Source organism: Elaeis guineensis, chromosome 7 (genome assembly GCF_000442705.2).
Source record: "Elaeis guineensis isolate ETL-2024a chromosome 7, EG11, whole genome shotgun sequence".
Classification (NCBI taxonomy): domain Eukaryota; kingdom Viridiplantae; phylum Streptophyta; class Magnoliopsida; order Arecales; family Arecaceae; genus Elaeis; species Elaeis guineensis.
The window spans coordinates 91,319,484-91,337,464 of record NC_025999.2 but is presented as its reverse complement, the minus strand read 5'-3'; the positions used below and the strand labels follow the sequence as shown (position 1 = coordinate 91,337,464).

The 17,981-nt window shown below is 39.7% G+C and overlaps 1 protein-coding gene across 1 annotated transcript; it reads right to left on the bottom strand.

Annotated features, from left to right (window-relative positions):
• Window positions 1-8,424: 8,424 nt before the first annotated feature.
• LOC105048476 (G-type lectin S-receptor-like serine/threonine-protein kinase At1g34300) lies at window positions 8,425-11,334 on the bottom strand. Its single transcript, XM_010927781.4, has one exon. It carries the CDS (start codon window positions 11,125-11,127, stop codon window positions 8,752-8,754), a length of 2,376 nt encoding a protein of 791 aa, XP_010926083.1. The 5' UTR covers window positions 11,128-11,334; the 3' UTR covers window positions 8,425-8,751.
• Window positions 11,335-17,981: the final 6,647 nt, after the last annotated feature.

The following is a 17,981-nucleotide window of genomic DNA, read 5'->3' as shown; positions in this document are numbered from 1 at the left end:
TCCGTCCTGGTCACCGGTCCTAACCCTCCGGTATCTTCCAATGAGATCGCAAGAGCAAGAAATCAAAGGTACAGTTTTTTCTTTAATTACATTCATTCTATCAAGCATCTTCAGTTCTATCTTCGCTTACTCACACCTAATAGCTATCAACCTTTTTTCCCTAAAAGAATAGTTGCGCCTTTTTATTGACGATGCCAACGTCGAGTGCAGTATATGGATCAAAGCTTTCGAAAAAGGCTTGTAATGTCAAGAATCCTAGCTCTGTCGTGTAGGAGTCTCGTCGTCCCGAGGTGAGTCGTCTAGGACGATGGATTTCCTGTTTCAATTATTTTACTCTGTTTTGCTTGTAATGTCTTCTTGTTTTGTCCAGCATACTCTATGCTGAAAGTCTCTGCAAAGCTGACAGATGACTATGTTTTGAAGACATTTCTAACATATGTGAGTTTCTTCCTTAAATTCAGGTGCATATCTAACATACAAAGCTGTTTGTTCATCCAATCTCATTGTGTATTTGATTGAAGTTATGATAAAAGGTAATATGCATGGTTAACCATATTATGTGGTTTTGGTTATGGATCTTGTATAGCTGTGATGATGAATAAGGAAAAGAAGATCCACTAGGGGAGATGAAAAAGATTATAAATTTAAAGGTAGATAATCTATGAATTAACTGAAATTGTTGATCTGATTTTAGGGTATGAAGACTTTGACGCTTAGGGTTCAAGGACATGGATGACAAGGGGAGTTGGCTTGGTACGCTACTATTTTGTATGGGATTAAACCAACGCACGCAAAATATGACAAACGAGAAAGATTCATAAGGTTTCTACGTTTGAATAGAGTATCACTGAAAACTTACTTCTTTTCCTGGAGTTTACTGGCTAGAAAATTTTATTGTCCTGAAATACAAGAGCTGTTATGGCTCTCACTACAACTTCATCTTTCTTATGCTCAGTTCTGGAGATAAGTTTAATGCTCCGGGACTTGGAGCTGACTCCCTGAATAACACCCTAAACTGTCAAAATCTTAATGTCATTTTAGCCTTATGGGAGCTGCAACACTTAATTTTAAAGCTTCTCACGTTGATTTTATAATGTGCGATCCAAACTTCTTAAAGCTGTAAGTCTAGACTTGAAACTTGTTTGTACTTCTAGCACGGGCCCTTGAATCTGAAGCCACTTGTTGCCAAAGTGCCAAATATTAATCTTCACTTTCTGAATACATTAGTTGGGAGGGCTGCAGTGAATAACTTTACCATTTGTTAACTGAACTTTGTATATGGAATTATACTGATTTTGGCTTCACATAATCCCTTAAGTAGAAATTGGTGCTATTGTTTCCCTTGTGCTACCCCGGATTTTCAGCAACTAATACAGTTCCTCTGTAGTCCAGGTACATGATAGTTGACTAATCTTGGAGATGGTAGAACCCTTCGAGCCTTCTTAGCCACATTGCTCTACAAATTGTATATGTTGTAGCCACATTGCAGATAATACAAAAAATTTTGAGAACTTTTGTAGGCTGCAAAACCGAGTGACTAGTCCTCACTTTGCCTCTTCACTCTGAGAATAGAAACCATCTCCCCAATGAAATACTTTTAGCTTTTCAGTATACATTCTCATAAGGCCAATACAATGAACAATGTGCCATCTTATCATTGTGAGTTACCTCAGGCTTCATACTGCTCTTCAATAGTGTTGCTTCCATAAGCCATCAATAATCTACTTTATGGAAATGGACATCTTTGTTGCATCCCAAGGTTGCAATGTTCATAAACATGGTTTGAGTCTGATAGATGGTACAATCTCCTATGCTAGTTTTATACAGTATCTCTAGGCCACTAAAATTGAGATGGCTAATGCTAATGCATAGGTGTCACTTCCAGCATTCATTAGTAGGAGTCCAAGGTTGTCCTTCTCCAAATTTGTGTTGAACTGAAGCTGGAAGATACAAGCTTTGGCCATTTTAAGTTTTGCACATGCATTTGTTAAATTTAGAGACTATGCACATCTTTTGTAGGAGTTAGATATCATATAATCTTTTGACTTTTGTCCCTTTGCTCTTTTTCCTTCGGGAGCTGTTAAAAGATTCAATTCCCTTAGTAAGTGGCCAGCCCCTGCATCTTTAATATGAGGTCAGCTATTGTATGATTGTGGATCTTTAAGATCAGAATTTGTTGAACATGCTCGTGCATTATGTCTCCTTACCCTGTTTCCTCTTGTTTCTTTCACCACCTCATTTCTTAGTTTTCTATGATCACCTAGATCTGGTTTTAGATGTGTATACTTAAGTCTACAGTAGCCAGTGTTAAAACCCTTAAAAACCTACACTGACCTCTGATCTTATTTTACTTATTATGCATACTGTCACTTTGACCTTAGACCTAATGCTTTCACCTTAAACCCTTTTTCATCAAGCTAACTCGCTTCAACACCTATAACCCTGAAATGCTTCTAACTGTAATTTCTGTCTATTTTTCAGATGTCCTCTCTGGATTGGTTCGGTAGCAGATAACTGGACAGAGAAGCAATTGTCTCCCAAGAAAGCCAAAGACCATGTACTTTGGCTATCAGCTTTCCTCCGATTCTGCAACTTCATTGTTTGTTTACATCAAAACCTCTCCACTGCTATATTTTTTGTCTGACAATCTTCCATAGCTGTGTCCTTCCTGAAGCCTAGAAACAGTCTCAATTTTTATGCTTGTACTTTATCAATTTTAATTTTACTGAAATCATGCCCATTTTAACAAAACCTTCATCTGGCATTAACTTGATCTCCAGCCGGTTTATTCTTGTATCAAGTCAAAGGCAAGCTTACTCTATTGCCTTTATATTTCGGTCTCAAGCCTTGCCTCGACTATATTTTAGCAGGCTTGGATTCCTTTGACTTTATTAAGATAGAGATATGGCCAGATTATGATTCTATCAAGTCTAGGGTAACAACTAATTGTGCATTCAATTCTAAGAACTGCGAGCAGTTTTATTGGCTAGCAGTATATGCCCCCCAAATTCTGTTAATAGTGGAGGTTATGCTAGCTACAACTTATGAAGTTTGTTATGGCACATCATGTATAGATACATGGTCTTTAACACCTACATCTATGATATTATCCTTGATAATTCAGGACCAAATATTCCTACCTCTGCACACCCAAATGATCATCTGGCAATGCTGCTCAATCAAATTTTTCATGAGACACCAACTTTTCTTGATTATTCTCTTCTTAATGATCATTTTGAGCATTCAAACTAGAAATATTTTCTCACAAGTCAGCAATGAGTCAGATTTTTGGTTGATTTAACGTAGTCACTCTTATAAGTTTAGCTTCTTCTTCTGTTTTTTTTTAATTATTTTTTTAATTATTTTTTTATTTTTACTACTGTTGGTACTGTATGATACACACTTAATATGGAAATTTATTAATTCAATTGACCAAGCAAGTTATATCAGCTATTTTTTTACATTTTTGGTCGGCTTTAATAAAAATTTTTGCAATAACTATTGCACGCAGAATAACTAACAATAGTAACATAATGATTTATGTGCTTCAATGGATCATGATAGTAATAAATTGTCCTTGGTAGTTTGATGCAATCAGCACCACATTAGAATTCTCATTGCTTTCTTCAAGCAAGTCTACCTTCATAATTAGCTGTAAGTTGATGGTAATGCACCTTTTGCATATTGCTACATCTAATTGATGAGGATCCTCATGATTGAAGAAAGAATGGCTGTTATATTATGGAAGCCATCTGATTTCCATGTTCCAACACTTCCATCGAACGAAAGTAAAAAACATATGCATGGAGACACAATGAGATTGTGTTTTTCCCAACCTCTCTGAAAAGAAACCATAATGCTTCACTCCATGGCTATTCATCATGGCGGAAAAAAGTTGATCTGGTTATCTGGACCGGGACTTTCTAATGCTAAGTTTTGGAATGAAGAGATGAGACCTACAGTTTTGGAGCAGCTAAAGAATGGAATCTCTCAAATGATTGGATAATCATAGCATGATTATGGTACTCCCATATCACAACAAGATGGTAAATTTTGTTATTTCGAAGTTTGTAATTTGTGTTGTCCAACCTCCTCAACTTCTTATGAACCAGAAAATATCTCAGTGGTCACAATCAATTGGATGAGGCACTGCATCCAAAACTAATTTTCTGCCTAGCAGGTCCTCCTGCATTTACTTCTTTTTTTTAATAAAAAACAAAACCCCTCAACTGCTTAAATATTTCTATAATGATATTGCTATCAGCATACTTTTCTGTACCTAAAGGTTATTATTCAATATTTAAATAGTCTTATATACTACGACAAATAGTTAAAGATGATGGATGTTATATATGCCTTCTGTGAAGTTCATGTAGTTTTGAACCTGTTTGAGTGCTTAATTACTTATTATTATGGTAGCTTTTAGTACTGTATTTATGAAGATGATGGATTATTTTGTATCTCAGTTCTGTGAAATACTATGCGTCAATCTCTTGTACTCAAAGCTGAATAAATGTTACTAAATTTTGCATTATCTAACATTTCTGAGATGAAATGTTTCAGTCTAGATATTTCTCCTTGCAAAAGGAAAAAATATTTTTTTTTAACATTTTTATTGTTAACAATGTTTCTCTTGCTATTTGAACAGCTGATATAAAGCAAATAGTCCATGCAAAATTTTGTATCTTAAGCAGTTGAGGTTAAATAGTGGTTGCCAATCCTCAAAACAAGGTAGGTCTAGAAATTTTCAACTTCTCAGTGTCACTAAAAACATCACCGGTACTTCTATATTTTGGTTTCAGAAACTGTTGCCCATGTTCTCAAGAATCAATGTCTGTAGCGGCTTTGTAGGTGCGCTAATGTTTACACATCATGCGTTTGGACTGCATGAGAACTCTAGCAGGTCATTGGTTAAAAAACCCAGTCTAATACAAATGCCGGAGACTCATGCCTGTGAATTAACATCCTCTTATTTTTGGCCTATTTTAATTAAGAAGTGCTATCGCTATTTTATGGACATGTTTTAATTTACCAGGTATTAGTTCTGCAAAATACCTCTTTAAAAGACTCAGCATTTATACTGGTGCAAGACGTACAAATATTTAGACTAGCAGGAGTCATGTGCAAATAAAGTTGATGCTTTTATTTTATTATGAAAATTTTAAATTGCCATCTTGATACTCTTTTTGAGTAGGCATTCTTAAAAGGGTTCTAGATGCAAGCCCTCTTATTGACTATACACTGTGTTAAATGAGTTATTTTTACCTACCATAGTTTTTAAGGCTGAAATCAAAGTATACAAATCTCTCCATTATCTCTGAATGATATAAAGAATTACAGGAAAGAGAATCTGAATGATCAGCTTGACCTTACCCTTCCCTTATGATTCAAAATGATCATCAGTGTCCTAAGATGCCAGCTCTATTGAAAAAACAAAAGGCAAGCCTCTATTTTGGATATCTTGCTTCCCTTCATGCTTCAGTCAGTGCTTAGTATTGAGTTTTTCGTCATAGTCAACATCCCCTCAAAGTGGGTGGCGTCAGTTGCTACCTTGATCCCTGCAGTAGGAAGACTGATTTTCACTAGTCCCTTGGATCCTAGTTCACAAATATGTTGTCAGCTTGATTCCGTGAGCAATGTTAGAGCTTGAAGGAAAGTGTGAAGTGCAGATGCACACTGGTAATGCATGTAATTACAAGAAGTCAGGGAAGGAGCTGTGAAAAATTTAACTGAGATACATGCTTTGATCCAGTTGTGGACATTAGGGAGAAGAAGAAAGAAGTGTTGTGTATATAGGCAACAACATTTTTTAAGTTTGTAACTAACAGTGGTTCCTTTCACTCATTTAACTGTTGATAGAAGGTGAGACATTGAGGACCCAACTGACCATGTCTGCCGTGGATTTTATAGTGTGAATAACCTTCTATTGAGGAAGGTTACAAGTGTTTCATACGGTGCTGATGGTGGTGCGTTGTTACAAGTGCCCTGAGATGGGTTGTGTATGAGGCACTAAAAGGGGCAAAGTCGGATGCCACAGCTGCTGTTCACGAGGACTTAAACATAGGCATAGCTAAGAAACATTTGATAGTTGCTCTCTGGTTGGTGGTTGTAAGGCCTGATTGAATTAAAAAAGAAAAAAAAAATCAAGAACTATCAGTCCATTACGCTTTAAGGTTGATTTGATCTAAAATCAACTAAAGTGGATTTAGCCATTTTCCTGGGGTTTGTCTCCATGACCATGCTCTCCTACCTCTCTATCTTGTTCACCCTGTGCTTTTTCTACCCTTTTCTTTTTCTGTATCGCTTATAGTTCATGAAAATTTGATCAGAACTGTTGAGCTGGTGAGCGGTAGATATCGAAACTCTTCCAGATGAGTTAATAAGCTGACATTGATCAGAAGCTTTTCCAATGATCAAGTTCTAGGTGAAATATTTTTTCATGATAGCTGCTCAAATCTATGTTGGGTTTGATTCCATTGATGTTGTTGGAGTTGTCCTTGCTAGATTTTAGATACCTGAGAACTTGCATGCAGAAATGATTGAGGTTGGAAGTGATTCCAAGAGAGTTGTGCCATCTAGTAACTTCTAGTCACTAACTGTCATAGGTTGAAATAGAGTTTGCCGAACTGTTCTTAACCAAATAATTCGAGATATACCAAACCGTACCAACAGCTAATTGGTGTGGTTTAGACGTTCGATTTAAAAAGCCAGCGAAAACGAAGTGAGAGAGAAAGAAAGAGAGGAAGAGAGAGAGAGAGAAGGGGAAGGAAAAGGCCGATGGTGGCCCGCTGAAGCCTTCGTGAAACGAAAGAAGAGAGAGAGAAGGGAGAGAAGGAGGGAGGGGAAGGTGATGGAGAGGCCGCCGAGTGGCTGCCAGACAATCTAAAATAGCCTACAGCTACTATGGGTTCAAAATACGGCTTCACTGGATATTGGCTTTTTTAAAAAATACCTCCTGTTTGGAACCCACGGCGGCCACGGACTGTTTTAGGCCATCCAGAGGTCCTCTTGCTGCCTTCCCCTCCCTCTTTTTCTCTCCCTTCTCCTCTCTCTGCTCTCAATCTCTACTGACCTTCCTTTCCCTCCCTCCCTTCTCTCTTTATCTCTCTCTTATCCTTTCCGCTTTATCCCTCATTTCCATGTTGGTTTAGGCCTGCTACAGTTTGGTATGGAGGCGTACCTACTTGTACCTTTGGCCGATTGGCACGGGATCCGGTTCAGAGTGGGTGATGGATTGAAATACTGCAGATGTTATTTCTGGTTAGGTAGACCTCCAATCATTTGTAGCAAACAATAGTTCCTTTAGTAATTTGCTCATAAGTGGTGAATCTCTCAAGGCGATTTGGATGTTCAGGGTGCAATTACTGGTGCAGCAAGGGAAATGCTGTGTTCATCCTTTAGTTTGCACATGTGCAGCATTTAGCAATGTGTCTATAACGCCTTGATTCCTTCACTGGTAATTGCTGGGATTTAGCAAACAAAATTTGTTTGGATTATACCTTAGAAGAGCGATTGGTGCTTTCCTCGACTTAAAATGTGGTAAGCTGCCAGTTAATGTTTGTCTATAATGGCTGCTGCTAATTTTGTACACACTTGTAATCTTTCTCTTCAAAAGCAGGGTGCCTTTTGCCTCTCTTTCAAACATTTTTTTTTTAAAAAAAGAAAAAGCTGCTGCTAATTTTGGGAGGGCCTGACTTTGCTCTATGATTCTGCCATGTCTTAGTTGTTTTCCCCCTTGGTCTTGTACCGGCCACAAACTTGCTATGGTTGGTTTGCGGTCTTCAGTGTTTCTTTTCTCTCTCCCTCTTGCCAGTAACCAATCTTCCTTGCAAATCTTCATGAATCCTCCTACCAGTAACCAATCTAACGTGCAAAACTTCATGAATATTATATATAGTGGAGTGGTTTGACAGACAAGCACTTGCTAACACTTGGTCTTCATGTCAGGCTCCGCACGATCTTTTCTTTCATTTCGAAAAACTAAGCAAGAAACCCTTGTGCAGCCTCAGGCTAGGGTGGGATGTTGGAACCTGGTTGAAGTGTATATAGCAGCTGGGGGCATGTGGAAGTCTTGGACCGACGTCAAAGAAGCGATTTGAGGGAACATTTTAGAGGACCTAGATAGGAACCAAGAGCAAATTAAAATGTCCTCTTTAAGTGTTGCTTTCTTCGAGTGTCATGCTGGCAATCTAGAACTTCTGCTATCTCAGATGTGCTTCTTTATCTTAATCGTTTTTTCTGACTAAAATATGCCTAACAATCTGGTAAGACGGCTGTTATCTTAATATGCCTTCAGTTTCAATTCTTTTTCATTAGTAGCAATTTTGCTTGCAGAATGCTATAAAATTTCAGGCCAGTCCTACAAGAAAGTTCAAATGCATTGCAGTACAATCTACTGAAACAGAATGACCCACTGAAATATAATTATACATAACATACCCCAGTTTTCTGGATACTCTGAATATTATTCCAAAATACTACAATCTACTGAAACAGAATTACCCACTGAAATATAATTATACATAACATAGCCCAGTTTTCTGGCTACTCTGAATATTATTCCAAACTACTACAATCTACTGAAACAGACTTACCCACTGAAATATAATTATACATAACAGAGCCCAGTTTCGGGGGCTGAATATAATTCCAAACTCTGAATTCATTTCAGATCATAGCATAACCAGTTCTCCTTTATAGCCATTCATTTAATTCCAGAATTCCATCCATTTCTTCTACACAGATGGATTCTCATAGTTCTGATGGAGCTTTCTCCTCTGGGACGCAGAAAATAGCTGGCCTCACTGGTTCCGTAATCTCCACCGTCCCCTCCAGCATCTTTGCCACCTTCCCCATGGAAGGCCTCATCTCTGCTCGATCCTGCAAGCACCATATTGCTGTCTTCACCATGCGTTCCACCAACTCGAAATGCATTCGATCATCGTAACTGTCCGCTATTCGGGAGTCCAGAATATCTTCCACCTTCCGCTCCATATACACCTTCTCAAATGCCCACTTGGGGAAGTACCAGTCCTCGCTTTCCAGCGAAGATCGCCGGAATCCGCTGTTCCTGACCCCCGTCACAATTTCCAGTAGCACCATGCCAAAGCTATAGACATCGGCCTTCGCAGTGATCGGCTCCCTATGGATCACCCACTCTGGAGCCAGGTATCCTCTGGTTCCTCGGATCCGAGACATGGTCACCTTGTCCTTCTTGTTGGTCAGCTTTGAGAGGCCAAAGTCCGATACCTTCGGGCAGAAGTCGTCCTCAAGCAGTATGTTCCCCGGCTTGATGTCACAGTGCAGAACCCACTCGAGGCACTCTTCATGAAGGTAAGCAATCGCTCTGGCCACTCCAAGTGCAATCCTGTACCTGATGTTCCAGTCAAGAAGAGGCCTTGGAGTGATGAGCCGCTTCTTCGACTCCTCGGTCGTGTCATCGCCCAATACTTCTTCATTGGGAAAGAGGAATTTGTCGAGGGAGCCATTGGGGATGTACTCATAGACGAGCATCCGCTGCTCCTTCTCGGCGCAGAAGCCCCACATGCGGACAAGGTTCAGGTGGTGCATCCTCGCAATGATGGTGACCTCGGCCCAGAATTCCGCTTCGCCACCGCCGACGTTCCTGAGGCGCTTGACGGCGATAACACGGCGGTCCGGGAGCTGCCCCTTGTAGACCACGCCGTACCCGCCGCTGCCGATCACATTGGAGAAGTCATTGGTGGCGGCCTTCAGCTCGGCATAGGAGAACCGCTTGGGCCCTCCTCCGGGCAGGAGTTCCAACCCGAAGGTCCGGGCCATGTCCCTGTACTTGGAGTACTTGCGAAGGAAGGCCCAGAAGGACAGTATCCCGGCAAGGAGCTCCAGGGTGAACAGGGTGGCAATAATTGACACGTTCCTGGCGGTGGTCTTGGACGCCTTGGGAGGGACGGGGAGGCTGACCCGGACCGGGCACACCGTCTCGATCATGGAAATCATCGCCGTGAAGTTGGACACGTCTGTCTCAGAGCTCGACACCCGGAGGAATGTTGCGAGCTCCGTCGCCGGCGACCAGTACCCATCGATGAGCTGGTTGTGGAGGATGACGCAATCCTGCTGGCCGGTATATTTGTAGCTGAACGCGACGCAGCTGGCGTTGTCCAGGCATCTCGACTTGCAGGTCTCTAAATTGAGCGGTGTCGGTTTCGGGTCGTCCGTGCCGGGCCGGTCACGGAAGCTCACAAAGTCCAGCCGCAAAAATTGGCTCTGCACCAGGCTTGGTATTTTCCTTTGGCAGTCCCTGAGGTTGCTGGACTTTTCGTAGCCCGGTGGGCAGGAGCAGGTTGTGCCGTTCGACCCGAGGGGCTCGCAGATGGCATTGACCCCGCAGGTGCCATGGATGGTGCAGAGCTCCAGGATCGCCTGCCAGACCACGTCCCACTGGCCGTGCCTTCCAAGGCTATAGACCCTGAGGTTGCCGTCGACGTCCAGAGTAAGCCTTCGGAGCACCGACAGTCCCATGTCTGCCATGATGTAATTTTGCGCATTGTCCATGAGCAGGTGCCCGTCGGATGAGAGGTTGCGGATGACGTCGGTCGCCGCCCAGAATGTGTCGGCGCCATTGAAGACGAGGCTCGTTGCGTTTACGAGCTGGTAGTTGCCGGATCTCAGCGTTGTACGGTTCGGAGGTAGCGGCTGGTTGGTGAGGACGGTGTCGGTGGGGGAGTCAAAGCTGGTCCACTTGCCGAAGCGCAGCTCGCCGGTCTCTTGGAGGACCAGCCGGGAACCTCCGACGGCTTTCTTCCAGAGATTGCTGCCGGAGGAGTCATTAAGGGAGAGGACGCCGGAGGGGGAGATGGCGAGGCAAGATGAGTTGCCGACCGGTCTGGGGCGGTTCAGAGACCAGACCACAGTTTTATTAGATGACTGTTGGACCCACACCCCGAAGAAGTAGCTGTCGGAAGAGGAGTTGATGAAGCCGGCAGCGAAGGTTTGTTTCGGGGAGACGAGGATGCTGTTGTTTGAGGGAAACCAGGGGGAATTAGCAGCGGAGAAGTAATTAATCAGCTTTTGGGCTTTGGCTGGTGGATGGAAGCTGAGGAGGAGGAGGACGGAGAGGATAAGGATGGGAACCGGAAGAGGAGCCATGGTTTAGCGTTTTGATGAAGCTGCTGGCTTCTTATACCCTCAGAAATTAATATTAATTGGTGGACGAGGAGACCATGGGCTTTTTTCTGCGACGAAGAGAAAACCATGGAACTTAAACCCAAAAAGAGAGAAGACCATGGAATGGGGATATGTATTGGTCAGCCGCCCCCATGGCGGGGAGGACCGGCCCGTTGACGTCGCGGTCGAACTACCCCCAGCGAATTTACCTTCCCAACCCTTTCATCCGTGTTCTTACCTTCCCATAGGGCAACCTTAGCAATTGCGTTGCTAGATAGCTTCAAGTGACCGTCGAAATGTGGCTGTACTTATGGTTTGGTTGAAGAATATTTAGTTTTTAATAGTATTCATAAAATTGTTAATAGAAGTATCCTTTCAACTAGGGAAAGCAATATTAGGGTGGCTTGTGATAGCATTGTGTATCAAGAGCATCTCTTTTGATATCATATCAGTTATGTATTTAATCAGCGGCCAAATGATTCTTCTAAACATGATTTTGGATGGTCTACTGAAAGCTCAAAATTGGATGGAATTTACTTGAATTGTTTATGATTTATGTAGAAATTACTTATGGCTTATAGATTAGTAAGAAATAGTCTTGTTGGTGGTGATGAATCTATTGCCACTGGTCTCTTGAGATCGGCTAGGTTGGAGAATAGATGTGGCTAGTACTAACAAACGATGATTGAATTTGCAAAATAAATCCCTAATCAAAATTGGCTCTGATGGAGACTCTCTGACATTCAAGTCAAAAAATCAGAAGCAGGGAATGAGTGAATGTGGGAGCATTGAGAGTATATTTAGAGGTCTCCTATAGATCTTTATTTATAGATACAAACTGTGATGCATGAGGAGGAAGGAGAATCAGATTGTTATTCTTTATCTTATGGGGCGCATCTCCTGTTTTATTTAGTGAGATATGATTGTTATCTCATATCTTATCTGGTAACATGTATTTGTTATCTTCTGTGCGAGATATGTTTGTTATCTTTTGTTGTATCTGATGATATTTATTTATTATCTCAGTGATCATGGATTCTCTAGCCCGCGCAATTTGGGTAGCAGTTCAAAAATAAAATTTATTAAAAATATGAGGTTGGGGTAGTTGGGAAAGTAATTCGGATAGATCATAACCAAAGATCAGCCACGTCCGAGACATCACATCCATGCACCGACTGAACCGAAGTGAAATTTCTCTCTCCATATCAACTTCTATTGCTTGTTATTGGTGCTCGGTGCTATTGATTTTTCGAAGGTCTTGTCTCACACTTCATTATAACTTCTCAAACGCACCAGTCCCATGGAGGAGGGGAATACGTGGTTGAGGGCCTGCGCGAAAAAATCTTGCAAGGGGTGTGACTGTACTACGACGGCGATCGGGCAAGTGGGAAACCCACTGCCTTGTCTCTAACGCCCAGCGGAAACGGACATATGGGCCATTTGGTTCTATCTTATGCTTTGACGGGGAAAGATCACACATACGGGCTGATCCGCTGTTCGGTGAGTCACAGCAAATCGGTGCAGCGTGGATCTCCTTGTGCGATGCCAGGCTGCTAACGTTCAGATTTGGTTTGTGTCATGCTGTGGTTGGTTTCAATTTGGTCTTGCCGTTCTGCACCGATCTCTGCAGGGTCAACGAAAGAATTGGTCTCCTTTTCTAGAGATTCCAAAGGGTTAATTTAATGAGTTGTCCAGTTTTGAAACTACATCCACATATAACTCGGTGTGGACCATATGACGTGTTGGCACCTGTCATCTACGGTGGAGACCATGCGTTTGTGGCTTATGGTGCATTTGATTGACTATTCAACTTAAAATCTGAATCAAAATTGGGATGGATTAGAAAGAAAATTAGAATAACCATATTCTTCAATATATTTGGTTCATGGTTGGAACCGGAATCAAAATGAAATTTGAATATTTAGAATAAGAATTGGGATTAGATTTTCAAGGATTGGAGTATTCTTATATTTTTTTGAAATTAGAATGAGAATGAAACTTCTTGCAATCAAATGGTTAGAATAAGAATTACTCATATTCATTTCTATTCTAGAGCCTTACTCCCTCAAAGTAAACACACTTAAGAGAAATTATGTTGGGTGGATAGATTACAACCGGTCTTCTAAGGTGGTGGTCATTCATCCGTGGTTTTGTGCTCACATGGTTTGAAAGCATAATCAAAATTTGGGGATAACTCAAGCGGCACGTTTTAGTTAATTTGTAAGTCAATCGGCGGTGCATTTGATTCATGATTAAAATCGAAATTGAAATAGAAATCGAAATGTTCATATCATCCCACGCATTTGATACTGGAATCGAAATAGAATTTGAATACTAAAGGAGAGAAGAAATTGAATTTGGGGAAATGGGAAGATTTTTATTTCTTTCAAAATTAAAATAAAAATGAAACTCCTTCTAATCAAACTGTTAGAATGGAAGTCACTTATTTTTTTCTCATTTTAAAATCTTGTTCTCATTTTAAAGTCCAACTCTCATCCGACTAAGGAAAAAAAAAAACAAAGAGAACTACTGGTTATAGGCGTAGACTTTGGAACCAGTCCTCACAGTTCACGAGTTAGAAACACGTCTATTTTTCTCCGGTCTGACCATATCAACTGCTTTTTTGTGTTTGATTTTGAGCCAGGTGTTTTAATTCTAAGTCAACCTTCTTCAACAACCTTCTTAACCTAGCAAATATGAAGAAGGTGAGGACCGGAGACTAAATGGACAGAAGACAGGAACTTGGGAATGAGTGATATGTGCTGAGACATCACCTTTGTAGTATTGCCTGGATCTCGAGCTGCATGCATCCAAGCCAAGCTTTAATCCTTCCTAGCAAAACGCCTCGCGGATGCAAAACCTCGCAGCTAGATAGCATCGCCACCAATTAAAATGCTTGTTGCTCACCACAAGTACTGTGATACCAGCTCCAAAAACCCCCACCCCCTTGCACAAATCTTGGGATATTAAAAAAAAACAAAAATAATAATAATAAACAAAAAAATATATATATTAAACACCCCTAGCAGGAGTCTTCTTCTGTGCAAATCCATCAGAGAGGAAGGCAAATCCGAAAAGAATTCGGCCTCCTCTCCACCCTATAAATTCCCTCCCTCCTCCAAAGTTGTTCACGATGAACACCGGCCTTTTTTCCTATCCGTCTTCTTTGGTTTCTTCTGTTGAAGCCGTGGATGCCATCTTTATGCCCATTCAAAATTCTCGTCGGAGATGTCATCAGAGCCCGAGATAAGCCTGACCCTTCTCCCTCTCCTTCTTTTCCTTCTTCTTGTGTTATTACGCATAGCCATCGGCCGTCAGATTCATCGAAAAAGCCACTAAAGAAGAAGATCATGTTTTTTCCTATTTTGATCAAGCCCTCTCTCTCTTTTTTCGGCCATCGATGCCGCTGCACTTGGGGCCGCACCCATGGCTCGTCACCTTGGCCTTCCATGAGCCTCCACAGTAAAGCCATGGTTGCTGGCGAGCAGCCAATGGCCTAAAAAAAATGAAGAAAAACCTCTGGATCCCCTATTTTTCATGATTTTCCCATGATCTTCTTCGCCGGCCAATCCTCGCCATTAGCTATCATTTGTCCCATCACCGTTGGCCGCCTGCTACCACCGTCCGCTGCTAGTCTTCCGACCAAGAACCGCCAACCCCTACCCATATTCCTCCATGTTTGGCCAAAAAAAAAAAAAGAAAAGAAAAGGAAAAAGAAGAAAAGAAAAAAAAAAGGAGAAAGAAAATTTCTCTCTCCTTCTCTCTCTAAAATTTCTCTCTCTACTCTCTTTCTCTCTCTATTTAATCTATAGGTGTCAGTATAAACCTAAGATGATCTTTTCAAAGAGATCCAGACTTGCTTTGATATCTATATAGTTTGTCGATTCTACTCTGTCCCTTATCATATATTTATAGATCTGATCACCATTAATCCCTATGAAGTCACTATGATATGATCTTTGATGATCTTGATCGTAAATTCTTCATTGAGGAATACGAAGATTCTCTCTCAATTTTCTCTCTCTTCGCCTACTTTTTTTCTCTAAGAAGATCTATGGATCTCTTATCGAGTCATATCTTTCTCTTTTAGGGATCCATATTGACTTCGACAAAATAATCTAAAATCGTTTTGATATATGTGCCGCATGTCAATCCATCCTAACCATGTTTAGATCTTTTAAAACTCACTATTGATGAACTCTCTTGATCAATCTTAATCTTGATCCAATCTGTACTCCATAATTTCTTGATCGAGTTGCTTAGATCTGATCTTCAGCTAGGAGGCCTTGAATTATTTTAATGTCCGGATAGCTTATTGGACTAACCATCCAATCAACAATTTTTTTTATGATTTAATTATTAAATTTATCAAATAAAAAATTAATTATATTTTTAATATTTTAATTGGATTAGCCAATTCTTCTAACAAAGTCTGAAGATCTAGAGCGAACAAGGTAAGTGGATCTTGCGCTCCTTATTTATTTTTAAATTTTCATATTTTTCATGCATATGACTTTTTGTTGATGAAATCATATTTTTTATAAAATAAGGATCAGCATATGTAATATAAAAAAATATATTTTATTATAATCATTGATTCCATAAATATGTTTTATGAAAATAGCATATTTATGAAGCATGAATTTTATCGTTTTTCTATCTATGTATATATATATATTTTAAGAAAAAGATATAAAGATTTCAAAGGCTCTCAAATAGCTATGAATAAATTTCTATAGGAAGGTCGACACCCGGAGCTAGTATCCATAAGAAACATAGTCCCGTCAATGAGTATAAAGTTGGCACACGAAATAAAAACTCTATCGATTAAGAAACATAGCCCTGTCACAGATATAATAGTGATCTTAATATGAATGTCTGTGAGCAATATTTTGAAATATGATATGAATACCTGACAAGAATAATTTACGAATCATGTTTATGAAATGTTCATGATTTATATATGCATGATTGATTTATGATTTATTTTATTATATGCTCTGTAAAATATTTATTTTTGTAATATCTATCATTTTTTAAATATTGTATTATCATAAAAAATTTTATACTTGATCCAATAAGAAAGCATGGGTTCTACTTACTGAGCTATCATACCTCATATCTTTTTTTTTTTTTTATAGAGAAATAAGGTTAGGACCGAGAAAGATTCAGGCTTGGAGATCTGCATAGCAAGCTTGCAAATTTTATAGTTGAACTTAGTCTATTAAGTAATCATGAATTTGTATTTGACTATTTATGAATTTTGAGATATGGGTTTGGTATTTGATTTTGGATTTAGATGCTCTAAACCGATCTTGGTTTAATTATTTGATGTATTATGGAATCGAATCTTTTATTATATTTTATTTATGATGGATTTCAGTTGATTATGATTAATAGGCTTCATATTATCGAGGGCTGGATCTTTTGATAGCATGACCGTATTATATTCTGGATTTGAGACATGACAGATATATGATCATGGAAATCTACAATTCGTTATGATTCATCAAGGACCACAAACACTAATGCAAAAATGCATGCTTGTTAATGAAGGGTGACTCCTACATTTGAGTGCATACCATGGCGTTATCCCTACTTGGCATGGAAAAACCTCGCTCCCCACTGCTTACCAACCAACAACACGTATTTCGCAACATCAAACCTCATATTTCCTGTTAAAATCTCATCATTTCATTTTTAAACTTTATTCTTTCACATTCCGTCATCACAACTCCTATTTCATCTACTTTAGAAAATTCACAAGTAGTACTTTGCTTGTGCAATGAAATGTCTAATAAGCTAGCAGTCAAGGTTAAGAACCACGGTAGTGATTGGCGGGGGAATTCGATCCTTGAATATTGAAGCATTTATTGTTGGGTCCTATTCATTCGATCGAAAAAGAGACAAATAACTAAGAAGCACTAGGAGTTCCTTTTTCCATTTGCTCCAAAAAAAATTGCCGGACCAGGAAATTCTTTTGAGTCCTTATAATGCATTCCCCTGGAGTCTTTACAGCAAGTTCTCACTAAAAAGAATTGCAATGTGGAAAATAAAAATAAAAATAAAAATAATCAAATTGAAGATCTCTTGATTCAATTCTACATCTTAGCATGGAACTAATGAATAGAGATGGAGCTTCATTTTGTGAGCCAAGAATGGCATCATTTATCAAAAGATGCTAGCATTGACAAGAGATAAGCTAAAGAGATGATAGGGCAGTAGTTGACTAGGGCCTACCACATACAAACAGCAAGCAACAGCTATGTTGGCTAGCCCTTAGTTCCTACTTAATGGTTCTATCGTTTGAAAGGGACCTCGTTCAACGGCTTTCACTTCTGACAATATTGCCTCTCTTTTATCTCGAGATATGATAAATGTCAATTTACAGGCCTCTTCTCTTCTTACAGGCTCTATATGTCACGCTCCAAATCGGAAATATAATACGACCATGCTACCGAGGGATAGAGCCCACGATAACACGAAACCAATCCATCATAATCATTTAAAATCCATCAAATAAAAGATTCAATTTCTTTATTCATCAGATAATTAAACCAATATTGGTTCAGAGCATCTAAATCCAAAATCAAATACAAATCCATATCTCAAAATCTATAATTATTTACTATCATTATATATCTAAACCTCATCTACAAAATTTTCAAGCTTGCATCGCAGATCTCCAAATCTGAATTCTTTTTACCGATCCTAACCTTATTCCTCTGTTCAAACAAAAAGAAAACAAAAAGAATATGAGCTACACTAGCCCAGTAAGTAAAACTTACGCTTTCTAATCGGATCAAGAATAAATTTTTTATGATAATGTAATATTT

What these genes read in the sequence shown, in the direction of transcription:
- LOC105048476 (XM_010927781.4), bottom strand. Translation starts at nt 11,127, where the DNA reads ATGGCTCCTCTTCCGGTTCCCATCCTTATCCTCTCCGTCCTCCTCCTC.